The following is a 17,655-nucleotide window of genomic DNA, read 5'->3' on the forward strand; positions in this document are numbered from 1 at the left end:
CTTGGCTATAACTTTTTTTCTTATCGTTTTTTTTCTCGCAGTCGAGGGTATGGTGATGTGAAGATAAATATCAATAGAGCAGACCCAAATAAAGACAGCAAAGATTCCGATAAGACTCTATTTTTTTCCGCCCCTAAGGAAACAAATGGGGGTTTAGGCTGGTGGTTTCGCAGTTGATCCGGACAAGAAAAAAAATGTTCTGTAGAGCCTTGATGAGCTAGTCCTAAAGGGGTTTAGACTGTCAAATGTTCTTATCTAATCATATCATCCCGTGATGCTTCAATGCCAGTAGAGTACTGTCCATAAGTCCTAGGGTAACTAACTCTGCTAGCTATTCAATTCATTTTGGTCGAAGATTTATACTGGTTTTTTCATCTTCATTGAGAACCTTTTTGTTTTTAGCTCTGAGATTCAAAAATAACACTTTTTTTTTTTTCATTTTGGATGCTTTTGGTTTTAGCATCCCTTTGCCGAGCGAAAATATATAATAGACCATTTCAACATGTACTTCCTGCAGACATCCCCAAAATCTGTTTTGTAAAACTAGACTAAAATCCCAACGGGGTTCAGGTTTATTGTGTGACCCAAGCCAAATTCGATATATACGAGAAACGAGAAGCAGAACAATAGCTAAATAAGAGCACTCTTCTCGTTATAGCGCTCACAGATATGTATACCCGAGCCATCTAAAATGTCCAACACTAAAATTTTTATGTCGTATAGTTTAAAGCATCTGGACTCCCATTGGGCAGATCTTTGAGATCAAAAGTACCCCAGGTCCCAAATCATGTGACATCCGTATATATGCCTAACCTGTAAGGGTCGAGGTGCAGCTAGCTGCCCATCGATGTAGTAAATGCAAAGTGCTGATTGGAAATTTCCAGGATGCTAAGCGGGGAATCAGGTAGTGACTAGCCTACTATATCATCTATAGGTGTTTCAAGATTCTAACACATGTTCCTTGCGCCGAATATGTACATATCCAAAAGTGATGTTATTGCTTATGTATGTATCAACTTTGGAATGATGTACAATACGTGTACTCATCATGATATAGTCACGTGAATTCTTGAGTGGTGACGTGACTCAGACTCCCGGCCTAACCCGGATGTAGACAGAACCCTAGGGCTTTGAGTCATCCGAGATATGCGTCCACTGGACTTTGACAGTTTTATAACACCTGCATAGAAAAAGCTGAAACGAAGAAAACAAAAAGAAATAAGGAAATAAATTATGTATGACTTTCATTTTATCATAACATATTAACCTTGATATAAGGGAAAGGACAAAGTTATGAAAAGAAAAGAAAAGAAGGAAAAAAAAAAAGTTCCAGGGGTATAGAACCAATCAAGGGGTAAGAAAGTCACAGAATCGGGACTAGTGTGGCTGGTGGAACTGGGTAAGAGGAGAGTGCAAGGCGGCCGTTTGTACTTAAGGATTCTGGCATCCCCTCCCGACCATTTTTCTGCTTCCGTCCTGGTTTCTCCTATTTTTATTCTCCTGACCGCCCTACAACATAACAAACGCGTCTTCGCGTCATTTCTTCCTTTTAACCGCCTTCACCCCCGAATTCTTATTTTTTATTTTTTTATTTTTTATTTTTATTTTTTATTTTCATAATCCCCTTTTATCCTGATCTTGCCTCAGGCAATCAATCGACCCGGGAACTTTTAGCTCTATCTTGGTCTATCCAAGTCATCTAGACCTGGCTTCAATTCTACTACATCACGTGACAGCTTTTATACCGCCTTCTTGGCAGTATAAATACCTCGTCTCCGATCGCATTCTCCACTCTTCCTATCTCTCGATCATCTCTGACCTCACTCTTCTCCCCCCCGCCCGTCGCGTTTTATTTGCGCCCACACGTTTGATATCAAACCTCATCAACCGTTGAGTCCATACTACGTGACCTTGGTTGCTGCTAGTGTTTGTTCACTCGAGATTGTTTGCACGCGGCAAGATTGTTACGCGGAGAGATCCCAGGGGTGTTTTCAGTTGATCACTAGCTTTCAAAACACCTTGCTATAACTCTCACATCTTCAACTCCCTCACTTTTCCCTAACTTGTATTCTTGCTTATCCAACGCGACCCCAATGGCGACTCCGCCTCCCGAGGTTCCTCCTGTCACTAAGGAGGACAAGCCTCAATTGCCTCCGTCGCCCACTGGTCCTTCTGCACTTGACTTCGCACCCACTAGGTAAGTGAACTAGCTTTATATCTGCTCTGTTCTTGATCTGACTGGTATGACGGCTACGCAGCGCACAAAATGTCGCAGTGAATTCCAGAAGCGACGCATCCGCGGATACCGAGGTTAAATCGCCTGCTCTGAATGGCCACACCCCTGTCGCGCCTTCGAACACCAATGGTACAACCGTTGCCACCTCACCGCCCAAATCCCCTGAGCACCAGACCGCCCAAGAAATGACCCAAGACAAGACATCTGCTGTGGGATCTGCTCCCCCCGCGGAGTCACAGCCGACCGAAGAAAAGATCAGCACTCCGCAAGGTCACGAATCTACCACTCCTGCTGCAGCCGGCGCTGCGGCTGAAAGTGTCGTTTCATCTACCCCACAGGCTGTGGTAAACGCTCCCACACTTCCTGCATCCACAGATGGCCCTAATGACACACCCGAGCCAATGGCCATTGATACCACTCAAGGAGTTTCGACTCCCGTGAAAACCGACCTTCCTCATCATCCTACCCCGGCACCTGCACCACCTGTGCTCACCGCGGCACAGCCCGTTGATCAGGAGATGAAGGACGCATCAGAGGCCCCGCTATCCCCTTCCAAGATTTCCCGACAACGGGATGCTGATCTCAGCGAAGAACCAGCCCCCAAGCGGACCAAGGTCGAGGGTGACGATTCGGTTATTAACTTTCAGGCACCTGGATTCAACTCCCCATCTGCTGCAACACATGGTCCAATCCGCACTAGTGGCGGACCGGGGCTCACTAAAATGCAACATAAGTTCATTTCAAAGAGTCTCACAAGCCTCAAGCGCATGCACGATGCACGTTTCTACAAGGAACCTGTGGATGCTGTCAAGTTGAACATTCCGCAATACCACACTATTATCACCCAACCCATGGACTTAGGAACCATGGAAAGGAAGCTCAAGAACAACCAATATTCTTCTCCTCAGGCAGTCGCAGATGACTTCGCACTGATGGTCAATAATACGATGGTCTTTAACGGTGCAGATCACTTGGTCACTCAAGAGGGGATCAAACTGAAGGCGACATTCGAGAAGCAGATGACTAACCTCCCCAAGCCCGACGAGGTTGAAGAGAGGAAGCCAAAGAAGAACGCTGAGAAGACGTCTGCTGCTCGCCGGGAGCCTCGGACTTCTCTACCAAGTCAGCCCAAGGCTGCTTCCCCGCAGTCTCAAACATTTGCACTAGGACCGGAAGGCCTCCCCGTCATCCGGCGCGATTCCTCCAACCCCGATGGTCGTCCGAAACGGTCCATTCACCCCCCAAAGCGTGACCTTCCGTATTCTACCAAGCCCAAGAAGAAGAAGTTCCAATGGGAATTGCGCTTCTGCCAGGAAGTCTTGGATGAGCTGCACAAGCAAAAGCACTACAGCTGGGTCATGCCTTTCTATTATCCTGTGGACCCTGTGGCTTTGAACATTCCCACATACCACAGCGTCATCAAGAAGCCCATGGATCTGTCTACTGTTCAATCGAAACTTAAGACCGGCCAGTATGAGAATGCGAAGGAGTTCGAGAACGATGTCCGCCTCATTTTCAAGAACTGCTACCGCTTCAATATCCCCGGTGACCCTACTTACATCTGTGGCCAGCGGGCCGAAGAAATCTTCAGCGCAAAGTGGAACCAGAAGTCGGACTACCTCGAGGCGCATGAGCCACACCCCGAGCAGAACACAGATTCTTCCGATGAAGACAGCGACGAGGATGCAGAGGAGAGCGAAGAAGATGACGAGAAACTCACCCTGCTTCAGAAGCAGATTGCCGAGATGTCTCGTCAGGTCGAGGCTATTACCAATAAGAAAAAGAAGACACCTCCTTCCTCCAAGAAGGTTGGCAAGACGAAGCTTGCCAAGAAGGATTCCAAGAAAATCAGCTCTGGAAAGAGAGACAAGAAGAGCAAGATCTCTCAGCCTGGCAAAACCCGCGCCATCACCTACACCGAGAAGCAGATCATCTCGAATGGTATCAGTAGTCTTCCTGATAAGAGGATGCAGCAAGCCCTCCAGATCATCCAGAACAATGTTCCTCAACTCAAGGTAAGATTTTCACGCGTTTAGTACACAAACAAATTCTAATATAGATTTCGCAGGGTACCGATGAGGCCGAAATTGAGTTGGATATCGACGAGCTTCCTAACGATGTTTTGCTGAAGTTGCTCAACTTCGTGAAGAAGCACGTACCGAATCTCATGGATGATGAAGAAGAGGAGGATGTCATCTCTAGCAGCGTGGCACCTCCCAAACCCAAGAAGAACAAGCCAATGAGCAAGTTCGAGCAGGAAGCCCAGATCAACATGCTCCAGAACAACCTTTCTCGTTTCCAGGGTGGCGCTCACTCTCCCGATCCAGTGGCCTCGGTTGAACGCAACGAAAGCAGCGATGATGAGTCTGATTCGTCCGAGGAAGAGAGCGAGGAGGAGTAAACATACTCTTCCAACTCAATCCCGCCATTTCCCCCCCATACGGATGATGGCTCTTCACTCTGACTTGCGTTCCAAGCGTCGTTTTTCCCCAGTGCCTATCTGAACAGTTTCTCGCCATATCTTTCTTTTTCAGTCACTCCGCTGATCCTGACGGGCTGCTTGCAATGCGCTATGCAATCCCCGCCAGCAACGTCTGTACATACTTTGATTTTGAATACCCCTGCACCAACCAAGGTTTCCACTGCCACCAACGAACCTTGCTCTCAAAATTGGCCGAACAGGATTCTATTCACTTAACCACTTGAATTTCCCTTTCCCTACGCCTGAGTGTACACTTTCCTCCCGTTTCGTTTCACAGCCAGGATAGGTGGATGGGGTTGCTTTATTTCCCCCGACGACGTTGCGGTTGGAAGAGGTGAACCGAAGCTTTGGCTTCAACTTGTATGATTACGAAAGAAACGCGGAAATGCAAAATGAATATGTACTTGTAATAGTAAGGTATCCGATTTTCTATTTAGTATGTAGTTTGAATATGTGAAATATTGTATTGCGAACCACCTCTTTCTCTTATTCTGTCATTGGTCGTGACGCGTCGGGTCTACATCGGCGTTCGGCGGTGAACTTCCCCAGTTTCTTTGCAACATCAACATGATTCCTCCCTGCGACCCCTCAATTCTTGAGCATAATCCCCAATTCAAACGACTATATGAGAATCTGACAATCTCCCTCCTTAATCCGGATGCCTCAACGCGTGCCCACAGCGCGAGCCCAGCGCGCACAGCTGTGGAGGAAGTAAGTTGTCGACACGCTGTTGCGCAGCATGTACTCGACAGATCCAAGCACAAACAGAGCTCTGACAACACTCTATCCACTAGGAGCTGAAAGAATGCCAGACCCAAAATGCGAAAAAGCGAATCAAAGAGCAAATGCTCCGGCAATTGGCCTTTGCCCCAGACAGCAACCTACCCGCAGAGGTCAGGACAACCCCGCCATAGGGCAGCAATCCATCGGGAGGAAAACAACATCCCTAACGAACCTACTACGTCCAGTGCCATGATAACCTCGCTATTATAACCCTCTACCTAGAGACCCCATCCAGCGCAATCGAAATCACCACCCCAAAGCCAGAAACCGAGCCCAAGAAACCAGATGAAGCACTCACCCTCCTAGCACCAGACATCGAAGCCTTCTACACCAATATCCCAGCCTTCATACTGCCTTTATCCAAAGCCCTCTCATCCGCCATTCAAGACCTACGCGCTCTATCAACCACAAATACAGACCCAGCCTCCGGGCCCGACGCAGATGTCCCCGCCCCACAGCACTCGAACCACAATGCACGTGCTCGAGCGCGCGACCGCCGAGTCCGGACCTCAATGGCGCCAGTTCCGCCGCTTTCGTCACAGCTGCAGGCGCGGGTGCGCTTGTTGCGTCACACACAGCTGTCCGAGTTGCCAGTCGCTCGGCGGAAGATGGCTGCTACGGCGGCGGAGGTTGTTGCCGCACGGGCGCGAGTCCTGGAGCGCACTGTTGTGATTCTGGAGCGGGCGAAGCATGGGGCTCTGGCGCGTGCGACGAAAGCTAAGGCGGAGCATTTGGCTGTTGTTGCGCAGGGCCTGGAGGGGAAATTAGAGTATGTTTTGTCTTTCCAGGTTTCAGGTTTCAGTCTTGCTGTTATATTTTTGGTAGGATTGGTCTTTTTAACAATTTGGACAGGGTTACGAAACTGGAGATTGCGGCTACGCTCTATACGCCTGAAACACTTGCTGCTCTTGCTCGGTATAGGCAGCATCTCAGGCAGACGAAGGAGCGCTTGCAGCACCGTCGGAAGATGACGATTCAAGAGCTGAGAGCTTATGGTGATGTAGAGGTGTCTGACCCGGTTACTGATGTTGATGTGGATGAAGGGTCTTTCGCGGATATTGCTCGTCGGTATGGGGTTTTGGCTAGAGAGGTTGAAGAAGTAAAGATGGAAATTGCACGATTAGAGAAATGAGCTATGACTACATACCTCAGGTAGTGCATAGTATAATTAAGATATTAAGATCCGGCTTCAACACATGCAGTGTTAGACCTGTGATCCGCAGACCACGGTAGCCCTAGGGACCTCCTTGGTGACCATGTAAGAGAGCCCAGGGCGCCCCAACCTCGCTTCTTCCTACAGTCCCTAAGCCTAATTGTACAAGTCTGGTTTCTACAGCTGCCATAGAGAAAACGCCAGGTGGCTGAGCTTAAAAACCCCGAGGTCTCAGTTCGTTATCATTCTCTCGCTGTTTGCTACCATTCAATCACCGCAATTCATGTTGTCGCATACTGCACCCTCATATTTGTCTGGCGCTAGGCACGCAAGAAGCACAATAACTGGTCCATACCCTAGAGACTCACACAATTCTCCCGTAGGATGGGTTTTGACGTCAATGAGCTTTGCTCTTTCGGCATCGATGTCATCGTTCGGTACCTTCTCTTCATTCTCGTCCTTATTGGGTTTCAAAACGAAAGTGGCGGCCTCTTCGTTTTTCTCGGCTCGAAGCATCGCCACGGTATGGTACTACTGTAGATGTCCATGGTAGTCACCCAATTGCATGATAATTGGGTCACCACTCCGGAGGGAATGAGCTATTCAAATGTGGAAATGCATTCCATGAGGCCAATGCCATCGTATCTGGAAAAGTCATTGTTAAGAGGCTTGGGGGATTGTATCCGAAACGCCAACGCAATTTTGTGGAACGAAGATATTCGACTTCCATCTATTTCGTGCCTTCCGCATAGTTGTCAGAGCTCATGATTGCATAGCCATTGTCGCTGTCCGTGAACAGTTCAACTGATAGTTGTTGTTATATGCTCTGCTGTATCTTGATGAGCCACATGGTTTCCTGAACTGCTGCGTCGAATGCAATGTACTCGGCAGAAGTACTTCTTTTGGCGACAATGTTTTCCTTCTTCGAAGCCCAGTTAACAGGACACCATGCATAAAAAATGACAGAAGTCTCAGTGCTCTTACCGTGTTCACAGTCATTGAATGAAGCGTCCATAAATATTGCAAGACCCATGTTTGGTTCAAATCTGGTGGACAGTTAGACAGGGGTTTCGTAGATCTAGACCAGAGATGACAAAATAAAGAACTTCCCTCTTAATCATTGCTCACGGGTCGATGATTCAGTATCCCACATGCCTGGGTATATGTGCTCAATGCCCAGTTCGTTGCCGCCTCTTTCGCTTCTAACCTCTTCCTCGCAAGTGCTTGACGCCCGGGGAGGACTTTGCGGTTGCACCAAAGTGGCTATAGATAAGCTGGTCCTTACCTCAGCCGTACACGGCAGGTGTGGCTTTTGGAGACCACCTTGTCGCTGTCATCGCTATCATCGCTGTTGATAGGATAGGGTATATGATGTGGCCATTGATACCCACGAGGTGAATTTGAAGATGATCAGTCAGGAATGACGGGTGTCGTATGAGACTAGTATATCCAAGACTCTTAATCAGAATAAGAATATACTGAGTATATAAGTCCGAGTATATAAGTTCGCCAAGATGAAAGTTCATAGTTCATTAACCCGCCAAGTCTTAAATCCGGGGATGTCCCCTGGCTTAACCCCGCGAATCACATGACCGCGCCAAACTTTTTCTGCCCGAAAGAGTCAACGCTACAAGATCTATTCATTCGCCACATTTCTCTTTGAAACATTCTGAGAATTATTCAAAATGGCCGACGAAGGACTGAACATCTACGATGAGATCGAGATCGAGGATATGACCTTCGACCCGAATATCCAGATCTACACATACCCTTGCCCATGTGGCGACCGCTTCGAGATCGCGATCGACGATTTGCGCGACGGCGAAGAGATCGCCGTGTGTCCCAGTTGCAGTCTAATGATCCGGGTTATCTTCGACTTGGTATGTGTTCCTATCGCAAAACCAAACGTATGTCGCTTTATGTGTTCAGTGGGCTAACTATACACCCTGCGGGGTATCCACAGGCCGATCTTCCCAAAGCCGATGCGCAGAGTACGAGCGGGGTGGCTGTTCAGGCTTGATTGTGCGACAACAGAGATTATGCAAAATACCCTTGAACCGATTCGAGTCAACCTCAACCCGAAGTGAAGGATCATGTTGCTGAATTTGGAAGTCAACTTGGCCGTTCTCATTACTTTGGCGGATGTGGTTCGAAGGATTGGATATTTTGCCATCCCATTGCTGCGACTGCTCTCCATGGACTGCATAATGCGCTTTCGTCGGGTCAAGCGGTTTTGATCCACCGGACTTCACCCCAAACACCGGATCGCGCGAGCATGTTCCATGCTCTGCTGCAAGTGCGAGTGTCGTCTACCTGCATCTTGCCAAGTGACTGGGTGCCTCTGGGGGGCTATTGGTCTCGGTGACTCGCACCAGGGTACCCGCCGTACCTCCTCAGCATATTCAAGATTGACTTGGTTGCTTGACTTTGCCTAGTGTGAGTTTTGCCTTGGGCAATAATATCACTTGGCCAGGCAAAACACCATTTCATTCATCACGTTGAGACTGTATTTTGGCTATGTACATGTTGCGTTCATTCAAAAAGAAAGAACAACACTTTGATACACCTTTTGAATTGGCGATAAATTGACTCTTTCTCCGCCTTCGAATTGTGTTCTCGCTACAGACAATCATTCTATACCTACCTAGTGCATTTACCTCAAATGATACCCGCAACTATGCTCCCAAATTATTTGTTCATCCCCCTCCATAGTAAATCTATGAGAAAGTAGCAGCACGAGAAAGATTTCAATGCAACCGCATCATAAATAAACACTAAACTACAGTATGTAACATCCCAAACAAAAGCTGGAACGGCAATAATCCTCTTCTTTCTAGGTAATCGATAGCCCAGCAAGACGGCTCACTCACTCAACAACCTCACTGTAAATATCCTTAGGCAAACGCAAGGTCAACTCAGAGTTCAACAGCTCAGTCAAGTTAGATCCATCACGCAGGTAGATCCACTGCCCACTAACGAAAGGCCGGGTATCCTGCTTCTCATGCATGTAATCGCCCTCGACAATCCAGTCATACCGCTTCGGCCCAGAGATGGGCGAGCTGAGCCAGATCTGCTTGTTGGGTGGTTGCTTGTTGAGTACATAAGTTCCGAGTGCGGGAACGGAGATGTTCAGAACACCAGCCTAGAAGAACAACGTGGGTTAGTATATTTTTATAGTTTATATGTCATGCCAGCAGAAGGTCTTATGCAAGTTAAGAAAGATAGGAAGAAGGAAGATGAAGAAGACCGGGCAAGATATAATATATAGAAAAGAAAAGAAAAAAACAAAACATACACTGTACTCAGCCTCAACATCCGATCCCTCCTCCTGTGCCTTCTCCAGCTCGCTTTGCAGGACGTTGAAATAATGCTCCGCGTACTCATAGTACTCCTCCGGTGTCAACGGCGAGGGCTCAGTGACATGAGCCGCAGCTCCGGCAACAGAACCCGACTGGGGGTTCGGGGCTGGGGGGTTTGCTGATTCTGGATGAATGCCTTTGCGGATTGCCGGGGAGGACTGGAAGGAGCGAGTGAATTGCGAGGCGGAGCTGGCGCGGATGGCGCAAGCCCGGGGAAGCAGAGTTGAAGTTGTGGTTGTTGTGCGGATGGATGGGCGCACGGAGGCGAGCAGAGCTCGAGGGGCTGTGCGGGATAACATTGCTGTATGAAGGTGTTTGGATTGGGACTGTGGAAGATAGTAATTGAAGGTTGGGGGAGCTGTTCTGATGATGGATGCGGAGAGATGGGATAATTTACATCATCGTTGTTCACCGCCTGCTCCATTAGGTGTGATGACGGGCAGTACTTATGATTGGATGGAGGTATAGATGACAGTTGCTTGATGTGGTATTTTATTTACAAAAAGTGGATTACAGATCTTGTGTACATATGATGATTTAGCTTGTGAAATACTTGGGTTGATTTGATGGTTGGCCAAGTTGAGGATACACTGGCTTGTGCAATAGGTCTGTCGCCACCACTGAGACTGTAGCATCTAAGAACTTCAAAAAGTAGGACTTGCGGTATATATTCGAATTTATTTCCTTCATGATAGAGTACTTGAAAATTTGGATTGGAAGATATGTGATATTTGCAAATGAGATTTGTGATTTCACTCCAGGGTTAAGAATGACCATTTCGCCTTCCAGTCATGACCTTGGATTGAGGACCCCGGTATAATCATAGGGGTGTATATTTTTGGGAGTTTAATAACAGCATATCCCCATCATTTTGTAATCTAGGTTATTGACGAAGCCACAGCACAGAGCTGCATATTCCGTAATGTTTACGTGGTACCTACATTTTCGAGTACCTATTTAATGGGCGGTAAACAATGCGAAGACAACAGGCTGAAGTTAGCAAAGGAATGAGAGGCCTAGTGTATGCTGTCGATGACACGATTTCTCATAATAACGCTGGCACGCATGCAGAGAAAATGGAATGCACCCAGGCAGACATGGAGGCTGCTGCCGCTGTAGATGTCGGAACAGCCATACCAAAGAGCCTGATGCCCACAGGAAGGAGATTGGTGTATAGTGAAACTGCGAATGGAGGAGATGTCCATGAGTGTGCATACTTGTCTGGAATCAACAAAAATAATGTGTCAACAGTGGTTCTAACATCAACACTGACAACGATATTTCCCGCGCTATTAATGATGACACCAAGGAGACTTGCATCGCGCTCGCCCTCGTTGAAAAACTGAAGGCACAGCAATGGTGAATATCTCATAGGAACACGAGGTAGACTTGTTATATCAGCCATATATGCATGATCTCGCACTTTCTTGAACCAATGAATGAGATCCTTTGAAGACATCTTCGCATAGGCAGCAATAGCTACCTAAACATGCCATAGAATCGTCTGGTGTCTTCGGTATATGCCCAGCGCCATAGGTGCCTGGTGTGCAAGACCACGCGTCACAATCTAAAAATGGCCCTCGATAGTTAGGCTGCTTGATCATTTTGAGGCCGGAGACTAGCCGAAACTAGCAGGGATAGGATCCTAGGACGTTCGTGTGAACAAGAGCGGGAAGATCCCCACAGAACGAGATTGTTAAGTCATGAGTGATGAATTTCCCGTATCTCTCCTATATTCATTTTCAGGAACTGTGAGATGTGTACGGAATACAGCGTGCAAAGCCAGCAGGGCTGCGCAGTAGGATGACGTGGGCAAGGCGCCGGGAAAGTGGGACCGGGGCTAGAAGCGAGTCTACGTTGTATCGAGACAAGCCACATTACTTGCCAACGCGGCCAGAACAACCCTAGAATGCGATATTTTCTTTTTTTTCTCTTCTCGGAGAAAATAATTATTAATATGATAATCCGGGAATTAATAGTCCGAAAAGTATGTTGTATAGTCTATATCTTTGAATGGGAACAAATTTATAGAGTCTCGGTTCACGTCACTGGGATCACAAAGAGATCGGTGGAATTTAGTCTGTTTCAGATCAGAGGAACCCTAGTCTTGGTCATGGGAATTATGGGAATAGAGATACAGACATGCATATGCCTCGGGACTATGTCCGGGACCTTGCGGTATAGGCGGGAGGTGACTGAAGTTTGATCTCATAGCGACCTTGTGATTTTCGCTAGTGGCAACTATTAGTCTAAGGGGAGTTACAATGAAATCAAAGAATGGATCAAACCCGGAGAATTAGTACCAAAGGAGACTCCGGATGATATGATCGAAAAAAAATTGAGAAATTGCTTGGCACGTAAACCTTGTGCTATCTGCATTCTGCAGGGTATACGGAGTACTTGTGTACCGACTATGTTTTGACAGCCTATAGGAGAATTGGGAGTAAGGGCATTGATCCCCAGTCATTATTCCAAGAGAATCACTCCTCCGTCAGAGGTGGCACAAAGCAACCAGAACCAAAACCGACGAAAAAGAAAATTAGGATACGCCTTTGTTGGAGAACAACGGGCGAAGAACATTCGAATGGGGCGCCAATCCTAATTGCGATGGATGTACCGGAAGAAACACCGGCGTGTAGTCCGGCAAGGCTTGTCATGGCCGTTTTTCGGCAACTGATCGGCAGGGGTGCTGAAGAGGGGTTGGTTTCAGACCGCGCCCCCTCTTTCTTCTAGCCCTAGAACAACGCCCCCAGTCGACCCAGAAGTAAGGAACGTACCGGACACCGGTGAAAGGGAGAGACGGTCTGGATCTTATGTTGCATGTGAAACATGGCGTTGATCGGGGGTTGGTGTCACTATGAGTGGGCGATTCGATCCATACTGTTTTGATGTGGTGGCGCCTTCATAGTCGGTGTGTCATATTAGTCAGTTTTAGTTGACGCCTATGATTGTGTTGTGATTTGTATGAATAGATGAGTGAGATTTTTTTTTTTTTTCTTCTTGAATCTGAGCTATTGAATCTTACAGTCTTAGAATCTCACACTCAGACCTTGGAACCAAGTTAAATTAATATAGTGCAATGTTTGGTGTTTTTATTGTGTTCCTAGGGTTGTGTTCAATAACACATTGATATGATAGGTTACCCAAAGACCCAGATGACGATGTACCTAGGGTGCACCTATCAGAGATGCTCCCCTGAATGGGAGCCAGGGAACCGCGCGGTCGAGTGCATGGCGAACCATTGAATGATGCAACGCCATCCGTGGTACGTTCTTGCCCCCACTGCACCCCAATTTATGTCGACTTTTTGTCATTGGGCTTTAAATCTCCCAAGGTTGTCTCTCATTGCATGCCTTTATATTCTGCCAGGGGCAAGCCAATTATTGTCCAGGCAAAGTTACAGGTACCAGGAACAGGGTTTCAATGTATTTCCTCGTCACTGCAAGTCAATGTCAAAACTCGATGTAACAAACACCACTATTGTTACCCCATTATGGTCCAGGCTATTGTGGAGTGACCTACGGATCTTGGCTGTGGAGTTAGACCAGATAGGAACTTATTTGATACCGAAGAACTGAAAGAATTAGTGTCAATTAGCGCCTTGGAGAGTGAATTCTTATTGTAAATGTAAGAAATGCCAGAAAAGACGCTCGGTTCAAGCCAATCACCGTGGTTCGAATTTCTGTCAACGGGCCATGGAGTCCATTCAGACCCATCCCTGCTTTCCCCCGCGCCAATGATATTTTTCATGCAACGTTTGATCTGGCCAGAGGCATGGATATGAGGTAGAACCCGCCTCCTCGGCCCCCAATATCCAATAGCCACTTCCTATCTCCACTCCACCGTGAAGAAATGGAATATCTTCCAGCCAGCGAGTTGGGCTGGTAGGTTTGACACACTGATGCCTGGGGGATTTAAACCCTCCGCCTCCCTTGATCTTTCTTTTTTTTCTTCTCTCTCCATCCACCCAACTTTCCTTCATTTATTTTCTGGTCTTCTAGTCCTGTGCCGTGCACGGTCTGAGCCTCACTTTCCTTCAAGACTACATTCCTTTTCACACAAGGTCGAGAACAGGTTTCTCACTCTTCCCCTCCTTTCTTTTTACAAGTCCACTCCTTTTGTGACTTATCTTTCGAAACTATCCAAAATGGTCTCTTTCACCAAGCTTTTCACTGCCGGCCTCGTCGCCACTTCGGCTATGGCCGCCCCCATGCAGGCCAAGCGCAGTACCTCCGGCAAGCGCGGTGCCGCCTACAACGACGTCACTACTGTGTCTGCTCTGAGCACTAGTGGCACCATCTCGTGGGCCTACAACTGGGCCGGCTCCCTCTCTGGCTCGCTCCCCTCAGACATCGAGTACGTCCCTATGCTCTGGGGCCCTAAGATGTTCAGTGGCTGGGTGACCGCTATCGAGACCGCTTTGTCTAGCGGCAGCAGCTACATTCTCGGATTCAACGAGCCCGACATGGCTTCCCAGGCGAATATGAGCCCTACGGATGCTGCCAGCTACTACCAGACCTACATCACCCCGTGGTCTGGCAAGGCGAAGCTGATTTCCCCCGCCGTAACCTCCTCTACCGAGACCGGAGTCGGCCTTGACTGGTTTGAGTCTTTCATCAGCAGCTGCAGCAGCTGCGATATTTCCGGTCTGGCCGTTCACTGGTACGGCGACAGTGCCGACGATTTCAAGACCTTCGTCACTAAGGCCGTCGACACTGCTTCCAGCTACAGCCTCTCTGAGGTCTGGATCACCGAGTTTGCTCTCAGCGCTGATATTAACGGCTCTGCTGACCCCGCTACTACCGCTGCTTTCCTTGAAGAGGTTCTCCCTTGGTTGGATTCGCAGACTGGTGTTACCCGCTACTCTTACTTCATGTGTGCTGAGAACTACTTGCTCTCCGACAGCACCCTCAACGCGGCTGGCGAAGCTTACGTCTCTGCGTAAGACTGTGCTTGTTTGACATGTTGAAAATAACAAAAATTAAAATCACGCAAATAAGAGAGCCCGAAGCGGATTCGAGCAATTTACATACCAAATTTACATTTCTTCTATGGGTTCTGCTGGCGATTGGTCGCTTTGGAGGGTCATGTCTGTTCATATTTTTAAGGAGTTTTTACGCAAATATCCATCACGCCATCTGATTTTTTTTTCCATTCCAAACCATTCCCCCGTATAAACGTAATTCTGTAGTATTAATTTGATGAGGTGGCGGGTTGGCAATGGCCACAATGGGATTCATGGCAAACGAGGCCCGCCACAATACATCACTGCAGGCAGATCTAACAATGCGACATTTAGCCTTAAGGTCTCAGTCCCATTAAGCTAATAATAATGCCGAAACTTGAAACTTCGCTTTCATGTCTATTCTTTGACTCTTAAGTTAGTGCCTGCTATCATATCTCATATCCTGTTCTTTGTTCCTTTGTTCCTTTGTTACTTTATGTGTCTCTTTCAAGTATTAACAATGCATATTGAAATATCGAGTTTCAAGGTCACAATGTATAACAGCTCTTTAGCCACAAAGAGAATTTCCAGTATTAAATAGTGGACATATTCCCTCACCGTCGAATTTCTAACCATCCAAGCATTCAAAAGCATCAAATCTAGCATAATTGCTCAAAGCTAACATGTCACTCCAGCCACCGTCACTCAAACATTGGCCACACTCCTTCGACGAGAGATATATATACAGGCGTTTTGACATAGAAGATAGCCCCGACGACCATCAGGTTCTCCATGGCTTAGCACAAGAGGTCTTTGATATTGTAGCGGTTGAAGCCCTCGACGATGGCAGAGCTATCAATAATATTTTCCGATCAAGTTACTCACGCACTAGAATCCAATTCGAGTGGCGCAAGCGAATACCGAGGTTACCAGCCGCTGTTAGAAATCACGTCACGGACGTTGATATTCTCACTGGGGCGCTTTATAAATACCTCAATTGTATCCAAGATGACTTACAAAAGGAGTTTGAGAGACAGCTAAAAGAAGAACGAGCAGCAAAAGCAGCAGCACAAGCAGCGGGCGGAACGATGGTACCTGGAAAGACAGTAGGTGGAAAGGCAGCAGGTGGAAAGACAGCAGGCGGAAAGACAACAGGAGGACAGGCAGCTGGAGGACAGGCAGCGGAACCAAGTACTGCAAAGCAGCCATCAGAAAGGTCAGTACAAAAGCAACCAGAACAACCGAAGAAATTTGACTATTGTCGGCCCTACATAGTCCCCAATGGTGATGTCCAGATCATCCGGGCAGATCACCCTGACATGCCGATTGCCATTAGGGTAGGTGACTTTTTAACTGAGAGAGAAAATCCACAGGATGTATGCCCAGATGGGGATTGGATCAACATCGCCAACATCAAATTCGACGTGTTCAGAGCAAACCTCGTCCAAGAAGGCTATCTGGTAGGCGGGGACACAATTTGGCTACACCATCTCTCTCTGGACCAAATTAATCCTGCGTTGATTGCTAACCCACAGGCTGGCGAGGTACGGCTGGCATCCTTCAATCTCGCATCTACACTCCTGCGAACTATCCGTGAGCATTGGCCTAAACTTCGAAATCCCTCCCCTGATCCCTATAGAGGTACTAGACGCTCACCTTTGCCTAGACCAAATATGACTATTATCATCCGGAGTGGAAATATAACAGGTAAGACCTCCTTTCTAATTCAGTGCTATTATTCAAAGAGATAATGCTAAAATTCTTCTTCTTCTCTAGGTGGTGCCCTATCTGCTAAACAACCAGCATTAGCTCGTCCCACTGAAAAAGTAGGTAGTAACACGCTCGCTCCTAACCGCCGTTCTGAACAGGTAGCCCGATATGCGGCCAGTAGACACGCCAAAACCAAGCGAAAGAGGGCAGAGGCGGAAGCAGAAGCAACAACAGGAGCAGCAACAGGAGCAGAGGTAGAAATGGCAGCGGAGACTGGAGCAGAAACCGAGGCTCAGATGAATGCTCCAGAGGCCCAGAGAAGAAAGATAGGGGTAGCACCCAAAACTGTCACCGTCCCCGCTGCTGGCCCTGCCCCTGGTCTTAGTCCTGGTTCTGGTCCTGGTCCTGCTTCTAGTCCTCTTTTCGTCCCTGGACCTGGCCTCAGTCCTGGTCCCACTTTCGCCCCTAGTCCACCTTTTGCCCCGGCCCCTGGCCTTAGTCCTCTTTTTGGCTTTGTCCCTGGCCTTAGTCGTGGCCCTGGTCCTGCTTTCGCCCCTGCTCCTGGCGAGGAGCAACAAGAGGAAGGAGGCGACCAAACATCTTCTTTGTTCGAGCTTTTACGTCCTATAATCGTTGAAACGGGACATGGGGGCGATTATGGCCTCGAGCAACAACCCCAGGAAGGTGGTTGCGATAATTCTTCTTTCCAGGCACTTTTAGATGCTCCACTCTTTACCACAGAAGAACTCACAAGCGATGATAGAGCTGCCATGCAAACATTCCTCGAGGAGAATCAATGGGCCGAAGAACCGATTGAAGAGGGAGACCCGATGGAGGAGGATTGAAAGGAGCAATGGGGACAAAAAGGTAAGGAGAGTAAACGACGTAAACGCCGACAGAACTCATTATTATTGTGTTTCCTTAATGCTATACTATGCGAATATTGTATTTTTTATCCATCTAAACTGCCATTCTCTGATCTTGCAC

The 17,655-nt window shown here is 47.7% G+C and overlaps 9 protein-coding genes across 9 annotated transcripts; 6 read left to right on the forward strand and 3 right to left on the reverse strand.

Annotated features, from left to right (window-relative positions):
- Positions 1 to 2,093: 2,093 nt before the first annotated feature.
- Positions 2,094 to 4,637, forward strand: N7487_011444 (putative transcription regulator BDF1; the record flags this gene model as incomplete). Its single annotated transcript, XM_056879174.1, has 3 exons — positions 2,094 to 2,197; positions 2,259 to 4,251; positions 4,305 to 4,637. The coding sequence occupies 3 exons, from the start codon at positions 2,094 to 2,096 to the stop codon at positions 4,635 to 4,637; spliced, it is 2,430 nt and encodes an 809-aa protein (XP_056724493.1).
- Positions 4,638 to 5,285: 648 nt separating this feature from the next.
- Positions 5,286 to 6,633, forward strand: N7487_011445 (uncharacterized protein; the record flags this gene model as incomplete). Its single annotated transcript, XM_056879175.1, has 4 exons — positions 5,286 to 5,429; positions 5,513 to 5,611; positions 5,687 to 6,270; positions 6,354 to 6,633. The coding sequence occupies 4 exons, from the start codon at positions 5,286 to 5,288 to the stop codon at positions 6,631 to 6,633; spliced, it is 1,107 nt and encodes a 368-aa protein (XP_056724494.1).
- A 288-nt stretch (positions 6,634 to 6,921) lies between these two features.
- N7487_011446 (uncharacterized protein) lies at positions 6,922 to 7,170 on the reverse strand (the record flags this gene model as incomplete). The annotated part of the gene is made up of 1 exon (XM_056879176.1): positions 6,922 to 7,170. One exon carries the CDS (start codon positions 7,168 to 7,170, stop codon positions 6,922 to 6,924), a length of 249 nt encoding a protein of 82 aa, XP_056724495.1.
- A 301-nt stretch (positions 7,171 to 7,471) lies between these two features.
- Positions 7,472 to 7,687, reverse strand: N7487_011447 (uncharacterized protein; the record flags this gene model as incomplete). The annotated part of the gene is made up of 1 exon (XM_056879177.1): positions 7,472 to 7,687. One exon carries the CDS (start codon positions 7,685 to 7,687, stop codon positions 7,472 to 7,474), a length of 216 nt encoding a protein of 71 aa, XP_056724496.1.
- A 618-nt stretch (positions 7,688 to 8,305) lies between these two features.
- On the forward strand, positions 8,306 to 8,730 carry dph3 (CSL family zinc fnger-containing protein). The gene is made up of 2 exons (XM_056879178.1): positions 8,306 to 8,534; positions 8,618 to 8,730. The coding sequence occupies exons 1-2, from the start codon at positions 8,340 to 8,342 to the stop codon at positions 8,672 to 8,674; spliced, it is 252 nt and encodes an 83-aa protein (XP_056724497.1). The 5' UTR covers positions 8,306 to 8,339; the 3' UTR covers positions 8,675 to 8,730.
- Positions 8,731 to 9,520: 790 nt separating this feature from the next.
- On the reverse strand, positions 9,521 to 10,312 carry N7487_011449 (frataxin family protein; the record flags this gene model as incomplete). The annotated part of the gene is made up of 2 exons (XM_056879179.1): positions 9,521 to 9,796; positions 9,950 to 10,312. 2 exons carry the CDS (start codon positions 10,310 to 10,312, stop codon positions 9,521 to 9,523), a joined length of 639 nt encoding a protein of 212 aa, XP_056724498.1.
- A 675-nt stretch (positions 10,313 to 10,987) lies between these two features.
- Positions 10,988 to 11,376, forward strand: N7487_011450 (uncharacterized protein; the record flags this gene model as incomplete). Its single annotated transcript, XM_056879180.1, has 2 exons — positions 10,988 to 11,220; positions 11,265 to 11,376. 2 exons carry the CDS (start codon positions 10,988 to 10,990, stop codon positions 11,374 to 11,376), a joined length of 345 nt encoding a protein of 114 aa, XP_056724499.1.
- Positions 11,377 to 14,160: 2,784 nt separating this feature from the next.
- N7487_011451 (glycoside hydrolase family 128 protein) lies at positions 14,161 to 14,958 on the forward strand (the record flags this gene model as incomplete). The annotated part of the gene is made up of 1 exon (XM_056879181.1): positions 14,161 to 14,958. One exon carries the CDS (start codon positions 14,161 to 14,163, stop codon positions 14,956 to 14,958), a length of 798 nt encoding a protein of 265 aa, XP_056724500.1.
- A 683-nt stretch (positions 14,959 to 15,641) lies between these two features.
- N7487_011452 (uncharacterized protein) lies at positions 15,642 to 17,513 on the forward strand (the record flags this gene model as incomplete). Its single annotated transcript, XM_056879182.1, has 2 exons — positions 15,642 to 16,665; positions 16,735 to 17,513. 2 exons carry the CDS (start codon positions 15,642 to 15,644, stop codon positions 17,511 to 17,513), a joined length of 1,803 nt encoding a protein of 600 aa, XP_056724501.1.
- Between the last annotated feature and the right edge of the window lie 142 nt (positions 17,514 to 17,655).

This window comes from Penicillium crustosum, assembly GCF_028827405.1.
Source record: "Penicillium crustosum strain IBT 35664 chromosome Unknown utg000005l_segment0_segment0, whole genome shotgun sequence".
Lineage (NCBI taxonomy): Eukaryota > Fungi > Ascomycota > Eurotiomycetes > Eurotiales > Aspergillaceae > Penicillium > Penicillium crustosum.

Excerpts from the sequence above, each read along its gene's own strand:
- dph3 (XM_056879178.1), top strand. The coding sequence starts at position 8,340 with ATGGCCGACGAAGGACTGAACATCTACGATGAGATCGAGATCGAGGAT. Across the intron at positions 8,535-8,617 it reads TCCGGGTTATCTTCGACTTG|GCCGATCTTCCCAAAGCCGA; the intron begins GTATGTGTTCCT and ends GGGTATCCACAG.